The sequence below is a fragment of the Aquarana catesbeiana genome, linkage group LG02 (genome assembly GCF_042186555.1).
Source record: "Aquarana catesbeiana isolate 2022-GZ linkage group LG02, ASM4218655v1, whole genome shotgun sequence".
NCBI classification, from domain to species: Eukaryota; Metazoa; Chordata; class Amphibia; order Anura; family Ranidae; genus Aquarana; species Aquarana catesbeiana.
Window position 1 is genome coordinate 272,459,801 of NC_133325.1, and position 12,213 is coordinate 272,472,013.

The window sequence follows — 12,213 nt, forward strand, 5'->3', positions numbered from 1 at the left end:
TTTTTTTTTTTTGCAAAATTGTTATATGGAATCACCCTTTTCCTTTTTAAATTTCTTGCCATTAAAGTGATTCTAAAGTCAGAAGGTTTTTTATCTTAATGCATTCTATACATTAAAATAAAAAAACCTTCTGTGTGTAGCAGCCCCCCTAATACTTATCTGAGCCCCCTATCAATACAGCGATGTGCATAACTGCCTCGGCCGCCTCTGACACTCTCTCTCCTGACTGGCTGAAACACAGCAGCGTCGCCATTGGCACCTGATGCTCTCAATCAAATTGGTTAGCCAAACAGGAGAGGGTGTGGGGCTAAATCGCGGCTCCGCGTCTGAATGGACATACGGAGCTGCAGATCGGCTCAGGTGCCCCCGTAGCAAGCTATCTGCTGTGGGGGCACTCGACAGGAGGGAGGGGCCAAGAGAGCCAGGGAAGGACCCAAAAAGAGGAGGATCGGTGCTGCTCTGTGCAAAACCATTTCACAGAGCAGGTAATTATAACATGTTTGTTATTAAAGAAAAAACGAGTTTTTAGTATTTAAGTTTGAGGAGTATACCTTTTTTTTTTTTTTTTTTTTTTTTTTTTTTTTTAATATATGTTTATAACCCTAAAACATACTAAAGTATGCACATATGACATCAATAAAACAAGCAATAATTACTAAGAGCTTGAAGGACTAGTGGTAGGAGTTTTGAGTGCAAGCAAATAATCCTGTCCCAGGAAACTATTAAAATTCTTATGCCAACTCTTGCAGTTTTCAACTTTCAATGCTGCTGGCTCCTGCTACCTCAGTGCTGCTTCTCTGAACTTCAGGTCTTCACAATAAAAAGTTAACAGTGGATAGTGCTGTGTGGAGTCAGTCTGTTAGTTTGGAGATTGAATAGGGGGAAAAGAGGGAGGAGCAGGGAATGCCTTACCATCCTAGGCTATGGGGTTGTGTGTTTCTATTGATGAACAAAGTGTAGGGAGACACAACTCTAGCCCCTGCATGCAAGGCCACCCTGCAACAAGAAACCTTGGGGAACGGTTACAGCACCAGCTTAAACTGGAACATAGTCAGGGAGTAAAAGATAAAGAAGCTGTATGCTTATTACGTGAATAAATCAGCATCTGAATGTGCTTAAAAAGCAGAGGATTTAATCCCACTTTAACATGTATATATTGCACTTATTAAACAGATGTAACACAATAATTGCAGTAGTATATTCAACAGACCAAAACAGTATTTATTTTTTAGTAAATAAACCATATTATGTCGTTGATCACAAGCACCTTTTTGCTATTAAGGATGAGCTCCGGCGTGTTCGCACACTCCATGTCCAGAGCCCGCCAGGAAGTCGGCACAGTGCTGTGCTAATCACAGGCAGTGAGATATTTTCCCAATGTGCAGCTGCAGAGATCGGAAAATGTCTCATTGCCTGTGATCAGCGCAGTGCCGACTTCCTGGCGTGCTCTGCACGTGGAGTGTGCGAACACGCCAGAGCTCATCCTTATTTGCTATACTTCCTTAATCAATCCCCTGATTGATTAAGGAAGTAAAGATTTAATTTTTATTTATTTTTACTGGAAAGTGTCCTATTCATCTTGGTGTCTTTATTTAAAGAGATCCTGTCATTTTGCCCATTCAGGGCTAACTTAAGTGTTTCCTGATACCCCCCCCTACCTATCCATCTGTGATCCTTCCCATGCTTTTCTGCTCCAATGCCCTCACTATGCTACTCTAATAGAGCAGGGCTTGAAGGTATGGGGGAGAATGTAACCTCCCAAACTCCCCAAAGTAGCTCTTGAGCCTGAGTGGTCATCCAACAGACTCAAACATTGTGAGGGGGCAGTAACGTCAACCACCTGGGTCAACACCAACACCATCCAACATTGGACACTAATTCTCTTTAATTTAATTTTTGTCTGATGATCCTGCCAGCAACACACTTTCTGTCCTAGAGTGACAATGCTTCTTTACTGGATTGTACCTATAGAGGAGCAGCACTGTCAACCTAGGTGTCACGGTGTAGACTGCAATTCCTGCCTGTGAAATTCTGACCTCCTTGCTTCAGTTGTTCTGCTATGATATGTGATTACAATCACACGTGTTTCTGGCTCCTAGTTTAACTTCCACTAGTTTTCAGAGTTCAACTGGGCAGAAATTATAAAACTTTTTGAGATTTTAGTGCAGCAGAGGCAGACTACGCAGAAAGTTACAAGCCATTTTAATTTTTGGTAGAAGTACAGAAGAAATAGGTAGAAGAAATCCGATCGTTCTGAACGCGGTGACGTAAAACACGTATGTCGGGACTATAAACAGGGCAGTAGCCAAACACTTTCATCTCAATTTATTCTGAGCAATCGTGGCACTTTGTGCGTCGGATTTATGTACGCACGATCGGAATTTCTGACAACGGATTTTGTTGTCAGAAAATTTTATAGCAAGCTCTCAAACTTTGTGTGTCGGAAATTCTGATGGAAAATGTGTGATGGAGCCCACACACGGTCGGAATTTCTGACAACAATGTCCTATTGCACATTTTCCATTGGAAAATCCTATCGTGTGTACAGGGCATTAGAGTGTTATACAGCACAGTGCTTGTGCTGTGTCATTTGGGCCCCCCATAACACCTAAAAAACTGGCTGATCCTGCCTGGCTATACCCTCCGCTCTGCAAACTGACCAAGATAATCAGGGCTGCTGAGCCCTGACACCATGGTCCGTTTACATGATTCCTTCATCCGCAGCCTGCTATCTTCTCTCCTGTGTCCTCTCTGACCTCCTCCCCCCCCTCCCCCCCTCTCCTCCCTGCCTGTTTGCCATCACTAGTGCCCCCCCTGCTCCTGCTGCTCTCATAACTGCAGCTAAATCATCTTATCCCCTCTGTACCATAATAACAAGTGTGCCTGTGTAATGTAAAAAATCTTCCAATCTGTACCTATCTGAGTTCAGCTGACGTGCGGCTCTCTCTCTCTCCTCTCCTCCCCAGTTGACGTCAGTGGGATGGCTCAGCCCCGCCCACTGCAGCTGTGAGCTGGAGAGTGAGGAGAGATGACAAGATCGGAAGATTTTTTACTTGTTATGGTACAGAGGGGATAAGATGATTTAACTGGAGTGGGTTAACAACCACTTTAAGGTAAGCAGTGATGTTTCTCACAATACCATTGTCCTCTTTATCCGCTTGCTGACCGTGTACTGTACATATACGGCAGCAAAGTAGCTCCCCTGTGAAGAATCACATACCTGTACATGATTCTGCACTTCTGGGACTGCCGCCGGTGACCCGCATCTGCTGTGGCTGGACACAGCGGGAGCCAATCAGTGTCCGCCCGGCCTCACCGATCATTTGAAAGACAGGCAGAATGGCGATCTGCCTATGTAAACAAGGCAGATCGTCATTCTGTGACAAGGGAAGACTGATTCTTTCTGCTAAGCAGAAACATTGATCTCTGCCTTCCCTTAGTACAAGCACTCCCCCCACACACTTAGCAAGCACTCCCTAGGAACACCTTTAACCCTTTGCTCGCCCCTGATGTTAACCCGTTCTCTGCCAGTGTCATTAGTACAGTGACAGTACATATTTTTAGCCCTGATCACTGTATTAGTGTCACTGGTCCCCAAAATTGTCACTATTTGTCCGCTGCAATATCGCAGTCTCGCTATAAGTCGCTAATCGCTGCCATCACTAGTATAAAAATTCCATAAATCGATCCCATAGATTGTAAACACTATTACCTTTGTGCAAACCAATCAATCTACACTTATTGGAATTCTTTTTACCAAAAACATGTAGCAGAGTACATATTGGCCTAAATTGATGAAGAAATTGGATATTTTCCATTTTTTTTTTTTTTTTTTTTTTTTTTTTTTTTATTGGCTGTGTCTTATAGCAAAGTAAGAAATCCTGTTTTTTTTTTTTTTTTTTTGTTTTTTTTTTTTTTTTTTGTTTTTTTTTTTTTCAAAATTGTCGGTCTTTTTTTGTTTATAGCGCAAAAAATAAAAAACGCAGAGGTGATCAAATACCACTAGAGCGGCACGATTTAATCGTTAAAAAAATCGCTTTCTCGATTAAACCCCCCCCCCCTTCCAAATTTAAGCCAGCATTTCCACGATTCATGTAAACAGTGCTGAGCCGTTCTCTGCTCACTCACAGCTGTCAAACTTTGCCAGCTGCTCCCTTTTTTTTTTTTTTATCACAACATTGCTCAGAATTGAGAGATCAACGGAATGAACTTCAGTCTGCAAATGAGGTCCGTTTTTAAAGCAGACCTTCAGTCATTTTTTTTTCAACTTTCCATCTATTAAATCTTTTGCCCTTGTTGTTTTATCTTTGGATAGAAAAACCATTTTTTTTCTGCCAGTAAATACCTTATACAGCCCACTTCCTGTTTCTTGTCTGGTCATTAGCCTAGGCTTATGCCATCATGCACAGCTCTCTCTCTCACTCTCGTGAGAGTTTGCCAGGAAGCGTGGGGGGATGAGTCATAAGGGAGCCAATGAAAGCTGCAGAGCTGGAGGTGTGCCTCTGTGTGTCTGTGTAAAACCAGGAAGTGAACAGACAACAACTTCAGCTACCCATAGTTAAAATGGATGCAGCCAGACTCAGTGGAGGGAGATTTCTGCAGCATATTTGGCAAGTACAGAATCACAGTATATCAAAGGAATGGAGGTTAATCACAAATATCTGCTGTGAAGGCAAGCCAACATCCCAAACTAGAATATATATATATATATATATATATATATATATATATATATATATATATATATTGGTTTCCCCTTACAGGCAGGAATTTAAAGGCATGGACTCGTGAAACAAACAGTATTATAAAAAATATATACATTTTATTGGATACTATACAAAAAAACTAGTACATACATATAGAAAAATCTGTACTCACAGAATCACAGTATATATAAAATAAGCTTCAGAATGGCAAAGATGTATTTTTATTACAAATTATGTGAGCAGACTGCAGTTCCTCTTTAACCACTTAAATATTAAGCCTTTTTCTGACACTTGTCTCTCAAAGTTAAAATCCGTATTTTTTGCTAGGAAATTACTTAGAACCCCCAAACATTTTAAATGCAGTATATTTTTAGCAGAGACCCTAGAGCATAAAATGGCAGTCGTAGCAATATTTTATGTTTATGTCACACTGTATTTGCACAGCAGTCTTTTAGGCTGGGTTCACATATGTGCGAATTGAAGCTCAGGTTTCACTGCGAAGATAAAAATCAGTTGTTCAGAGGTTCCTCTGCATTTTAGCTGTGGATCAGTGAGCAGGGAGAGGGGGGGAGAGGGAGGAGGTGTAGTGAGGAGAAGGGGAGAATTCATGTTCAGAACGGAATGCATCTGCGAATCAGATTTTTTGCGCAGTGCGAATGCAACGCACATATGTGAACCAGATCCATTCAAATTAATGTATTTTAAAATGTTATGCGAATTGGATGCGGTGTAAGTCGCATCTTATTCACATAGGTGCGAACTGGGGCGCAAATGCAATTTTTTGGGAAAAAATACACTTCAATAAATAAAAAAGGAAACATTAAAGTTAGCATAATTTTTTGTATAATGTGAAATATGATGTTACGCCGAGAATCGTGATCTTTATTCTATGCAAAAAAATTGTGGTTCTCATTTTATCCAGAATCGTGCAGCTCTAAATACCACCAAAAAAAAGCTCTATTTCTGGGGAAAAAAAGAACCTTTTTTTTTTTTTTTTTTTTTTTTTTTTTGGTATAGCGCCATGCGACTGCGCAATTATCAGTTGAAGTAATGCAGTGCCGTATCGCAGAAAATGGCCTGGTCATTAAGGGTGGGGGGGGTGGTAAACCTTCCGGAGGGCAAGTGGTTCATGAATGGTCAAAAACTAGAAAGGTCCAGAGCGCTAACAGGAAATATCCGCTTTCAAAAAACAAAAATATTTTCTTTTACATTTTTACTAACGCTGTTTATTACTTTGATAAATGTTATGTTGTTAAACACAAAAATGTTTCACACAAAAAGTGACAAGCATTTAACAAAAACCGCACGTTCACATTACCTTTCCAGCCCGTTCACACTGAGTTACAGTAATTCTAGTTGCTGTAATGCACAATCTGCAGAGTGGTGAGTTGCAGAGCCATTCATTTTAAATCACATTGCAGATCATTACAACGCAGATGCCCTGTGTTGTGGTACACTACCTTAAAAAAGATTCATATCTTTTCTTTTTACATTAAGGGCCGCTGGCAGGCCATATAAAATGAATGGGTTGTCTTATGCCCTGTACACACAGTCAGAAATTGATCGGACATTCCGGCAACAAAATCCATGGATTTTTTTTCCGACGGATGTTGGCTCAAACTTGTCTTGCATACACACGGTCGCACAAAATCCGATCATTCTGAACGCTGTGACGTAAAACACGTACGTCGGGACTATAAACGGGGCAGTAGCCAATAGCTTTCATCTCTTAATTTATTCTGAGCATGCGTGGCACTTTGTGCGTCGGATTTGTGTACACACGATCGGAATTTCCGACAACGGATTTTGTTGTCGGAAAATTTTATAGCAAGCTCTCAAACTTTGTGTCGGTAATTCCTGTGGAAAATGTGTGATGGAGCCCACACACGATCGGCATTTCTGACAACAAGGTCCTATCACACATTTTCCATTGGAAAATCCGACCGTGTGTACGGGGCATTAGTGTAGCATGATTTCAAGTGTTGCCCTAATTTAGCATGTGCAGTAAAACCAAGGAATACTGTGAATGAGCCCTAATTTTGTAATTTATTTAAACATATAGCATTTTAAATAATCCCTGGAATGTATCTACAGCTTGAATTCAGATGTCTGTTGATAATATATTTCCATCAGTTCAAACCGCTATTTACAGTTTCTAAAAGTGATTATTTGTACTTACACGGTACTGCCTCAAGCTGTCACTTGTAATGCACAAACTGCATTTTACACAAAGCTGATGGTTTTATTCTCTGTGCAGAGATCGATTTACATGTAAAAATGTATACAGTAAATAATTCTAAACCCAGGGCGACAGCTCTAAAACATTCTGTTTACTAACATTTCCATTGTGAATTCCTAAACACAGAACATTCTTTTTATATTTTATAACAGGCCAATTTATTTTTCTTGCAGACACAAAGCATTCCTGATTTTATGCATGCACCTGTAAATGAGAAGCATATACCATTGTTTTATGTTTATTTTTTTTTTTTTTTTACAAGATCACAACAAATATCCAACAAGGAACATGCAATCTCACAAAAAAGACATTACTGAAAGTCCTACAACCATCACAAAAAAGGTGGTGGTACCATAAGCAGCCAATGTCAGTTTCAAATTTTCAAACGAGAATCAAAATATGTCAGTCTTTATAATATACAAATAAAGTAAAGGGGGACTACAGATCACTTTTGACATGACAAAACACTGAATGATTCTGAATAATTAAATATCCATTCAATTTAAACATGATCAGTTTGCATTTTACTCCCACACTAGGTAAATCCCTATATTGATACTAATCTCTTTTTTTCTGAATGGTCTTGAAGCTAAGCTTAGGGAAATTCCTCAGTTTTTTTTCTATGATTCTATTGACATTAACAGCTCCATTCTGAGGCCCCTGCAGCCTGAGACACTGTCTGTTTTTCATTGCTCTCTGTGTCTACATTGGGGAGATTTGTTGTTGCCTCCTGAGTGATCAGTGGGTCAGGAAGTGAGAGGACTCTCTCCACTTGGGACACACAGAAACACAAACTCAGGAGGAAGAGGGGTGACCCCCTGAATGCCACACATCTAGGTGTCCTGTGAGGTGAATGGAGTGGCAACCTCAGCCTCGACTCCAACCAGACCACGCCCCAACACGTTTCGCTCTGCCTCCGGAGGTTAGTCATGGGGATCAGATCTCAGAATAGAAAAACAAATCTTTAAGAGAATGGGGGGAGGGTTAGATCCTCCCAGAGGGGCCTTTTGTCCTGTTGGGAATTTTCCCTCACTTCTCGTATGGTCACTAAGACACAGAGAGCAATTTAGTTTTACTTGAATTATTTTACTGCATTAAGATTATAGACATGTGTTTTTTTTTTCAGGGAGATACATCCTATGTAAAGGATCGCTGGTGTGTTTTTGATGGCTTCATGGTATTTTGTCTTTGGGTATCCCTAGTACTCCAGGTAATATTTGTTTACAAATTAAGTACCGAAAGTGTAATAAGATAGACTTTCACTATCCTAGTTTTCCTAAAGCTGTGTGATACTTTTTATTTTCCAATTCCTCAATACTTACTTTTGCTGCTTGCGCTGTTTCTGTCCAACTTGCACCCCTCATCCAATGCTGCTTTTTGCGCTGGAGCTGTACACACATCTCTATTAGATGTTGGGTGCATATTCTCATGAGAAGCCCTTTGAAAATGCAAGGTCAGGCCAGTCGTGCAAAATGCCAACTGTGCTAAGGGTTTGAGTACTTAAAGACAGCCTGAATTTCAACAGGACGAGAAGAAATGAGACATTTGGGGTCTCGATTAGCAGATATACGGTCCATTGAAATTGGTAAAATATCAGGTGACAGGTGGTGCTGGAACTCAACAAGTTGATTAGGCAGAGATTATACAGATAAAAGAAAATATTTATAGCACTGATTCAACAATATAATATGCTGTCCTCTCCCCATTCAATGGTTATATTTCATAGCCAGCGTAAAAATAACAGAAAAACAGGCTCTCATAGTGTCAGAGTGGGTGGTGGCTGGCAGCCAACACATCTATATGCTTGATTTTAGGTTTATGCTTAAACAGCTTTTGTCAGTATCTAACCACTGAGTGGGGACAGCAATGGAGGTGAAGCCTTTAAATTGACTGCACCTGTTTGGAAGATCTTTGGAATTACTGCAAGCTGTGTTTGCCTAATCTTGTAGTGAAATAGGCACGCCCATCTGGTAAGTGTGTTTTCTTGTACTAGTGTTGGTGGTCACCTTGGATCAAAGGTTTTTCTACACTTGGAAGAATAATACTGGTGATGAGAATGTTTTAGTCATTACAGCATTGGATTGCTTAATTTAAACTTATTTTGTTTGAAATTTTTTGATATTTTTGGTTAAAAAGATTTTCATCTGTTGTTTGGGACCTTAATTTGATCACGGTATTTATTGTGCGTGAATTTTCACACTGATGAATATTCTATATTATTGGATCAGTGCTGTAATTATTATTTTGTTTTATCACTTAGGGGGTTATTTTTATTTACAGCTGCTGGTTTGTTTCACAGTTGTGCAAAATAATTTGCTCACAAGACATTCAGAAGCTGGACCTGCAAGTGTGGCAGTAGGCTGTAAGCAAGCAACAAAGTCAAACAGTCCAAAAAATAGCAGCTGGAGTTGATGGTTGAAGTCAATCAATCGTTCAGTCCTAATAAACACAAATGGATCATTAGACTGAAAACAAGTCTTCTTTAAAAAGAATAAATTAAACTGCATACACCAGGTCACATTATGTGCACTTTGAATATACAGATGTTGAAACAACTTTAATGCTTTCAGGGAAAAAAACTGAGCTGGTTTTACCATTGATCACTTATTAAACTTTTTTAAAGAGGGCTTAAAAATACCCTTCATGAAGAGGACTACATTCCCCCCCCCCCCCCCATCTTGCACACATCGTAAATCAGGAGTTTTGTTTCTTGCCTGGTGCATATGGTCACAGGTCAGGGCCACTGATAAGTCAGTACAACCAGTCCTGTTGTACTGGGCCCAGGCCCCATCAGCTAAACAGGGGGGCCCTGAGCAGCTTTATTGTTTGTTTCTGCATAAATGGATTTTACTAGACCACATCCTCATTCCTACTTGCTTACCAGAGCTTAAATAACATTTCCCTGGGCCCCATCAGGTTAACAGAGGGGCCCAGGAGATGGGAGCAGAGGGACTTTTTTTTCCCCATTTTCAAGGTGTAGGCAGATAAGGTCAGTGCTGCTTTTCTGCTGCACCTGGGGGATGGGGGAGGGGGGGTTGTAGGTGGGGTGTAGGCGGAGTTGGGAGGGTCCCATCAGGAGGGCTGTATGGGTATAGCTTTTCACCCTAGCTTTATCCGTTGCCAATGTGGAGGCTATGACAAGTTTCCTTTATAAACCATTAAGGCACATAATATAGATAGTGGTTCATAGTCATAACCTAACAGCTTGTTTGCCAAACATCCATGTAGATGCATAGTTGTGCAGTTCTGAAAATAAAACTGTTGCACAGACATGACCCTTCACTAAGGCTGATGTAGGAAATACTGGATTATAGTAAGCACATTTAAGATAAACATATGTAATGAAGCTGTCTTTTATTCAAAGTATTTTCTTTCACAGTTGGCAAAAATAACGAACAGTATTTTTATTGCTCATATTGAAATAATGTGAATGGGGCTCATTTTTAAAGCAGTTAAACACACTGTCCAGGATTAAAAATGTTTCTAATTGTTAAATGCAATGTATCAATTGCTTGTGTTTTAAAGTTGAAGTTAACTCAAAATTTGTCTTAATTTTGAATGGGCTAGGCATAGGTTAGAAACTATTTCAGATGTTGTTTGCTACCTGTGTTTAAACCAAAAGTCTTACTTTAATCTCTTCCAGTTACTGCTGCCACCTAGGACACAAAGTAATGTAAAAAAAAAAGCATATACACCAATATAAACTTTTTTTAATAGCGTAGGGAAGCATTAGAACTATTCTAAACCTATTTCCACTCTATCCAAAGCTAAAAGAAAAAAAGAAAAAAAATGGGTTGACTTCTACTCTAAAGGAAAGGAAAAAAAGATTTGTACAAGCTTTATTCAAGGTTACTTAATGCAGTGTAAATGTAGAACTTAATGTTCAGGTTACCATATGGTGAGTGAATAATTTAGTATTTTCCTGTGATCATAGATAATTTAAAAATGAGTATAAAAATGTATAATCAGTGTTGAGAAACTATTATTGTTCACATTCAGAACTAATAAGGTAGTGGTGTAGTAATGTCACTTTGAGGTTGTATTGCTACACAATAAACATTACTATAACAATGTAATTTTTCAGCCTGCTATTGTGATTAATTCTTCACAATATTCTAAAATGAAAGCATTTTATTTTAAACATAACAGCAGGAAATGTGTTCCCAAAAGAACTGTAAATGTTCAAGGAATGAAAGGTCACCAGAAACCCCGTATTAGGTTATAACTACTGTAAAATAGAAACTCTTTGAGGGTGATTTACTAAGAAGAAGGCACTGCATCAATTCATACATTAATTTGTGCGCATTGAAGCTAAAATAGCGATAATAAAAACCTGCATATGTAAACTGCAACTATCGTTAGGAAAACTGCGTTTTTTTCATTGATAATAGTGCACGCCCAATACAATTGGTTAATTTCATCTCATTGGATGTATCTTCTTAGGCAATTAGTAGGTGTTCTCAGTTAGTTAACCCTTTTGATGCCAATCTCATTCCTATCACTTCTAATATATCTATGAAATTTGATTTTTTTTTTTCTCCTTTTTTTTTACCCAAATCTTTCAATACGTTACTAAGAACAGAGAAGGGTTTCTAAACCCAATAAATTCATATTTTCAGATTTTGATCTTTAAAGGTGACCATACACTACAATCAGTTAGATCGTAAATAAATTTGGTTTAGTGCAAGAGCCTGTTCAATTTCCTATAATTTGAATTAATTGTTCAAGTGCGTCTTCCTATTTTTCCTAAATATCGAGTTGTACAGAGATTGGCCAATCAGATTGCATAGTGCGTGACCATTTTAAGTGCCAAATTTGAATATTGTTGGCCATTATACAAGGCAAATGAAAACATTTCTTTTTTCAAGACATGCTAGAGCAGTCGTTCTCAACTTCAGTCCTCAGGGCCCACCAACAAGCCAGATTTTAAGTATTACCTTGGAGAGATGCAGACTAGCACACTGCAATCACTGAGCAGCAAATGATTTCACCTGTGATGTATTTCAGTTATTTTGCAAACCTGGCCTGTTAGTGGGTCCTGAGGACCGGAGTTGAGAACCACTGTGCTAGAGTGATCGGGAATCTTCAAACTACGGCTCTCCAGCTGTTGCGGAACTACACATCCCATGAGACATTGTAAAACTCTGACATTAGACATAACTAGACATGATGGGAATTGTAGTTCCTGAACAACTGGAGGGGCGTAGTTTGAAGACTCCTGTGCTAGACCATTATTATGCCTCCAGAATTGGGAGTATGGCATCTACC

General features: G+C 39.4%; 1 protein-coding gene across 3 annotated transcripts in view; it reads left to right on the plus strand.

The window, feature by feature from the left end:
* The window catches only part of NALCN (sodium leak channel, non-selective), a 948,399-nt gene that overhangs the window by 217,740 nt on the left and 718,446 nt on the right, over window positions 1-12,213 (plus strand). For all 3 annotated transcript variants that reach the window (XM_073614438.1, XM_073614437.1, XM_073614436.1), the window contains one exon: window positions 8,072-8,155. In XM_073614438.1, the coding sequence (XP_073470539.1) occupies window positions 8,072-8,155 (84 nt within the window). The remainder of the gene's footprint in view (window positions 1-8,071; window positions 8,156-12,213) is intronic.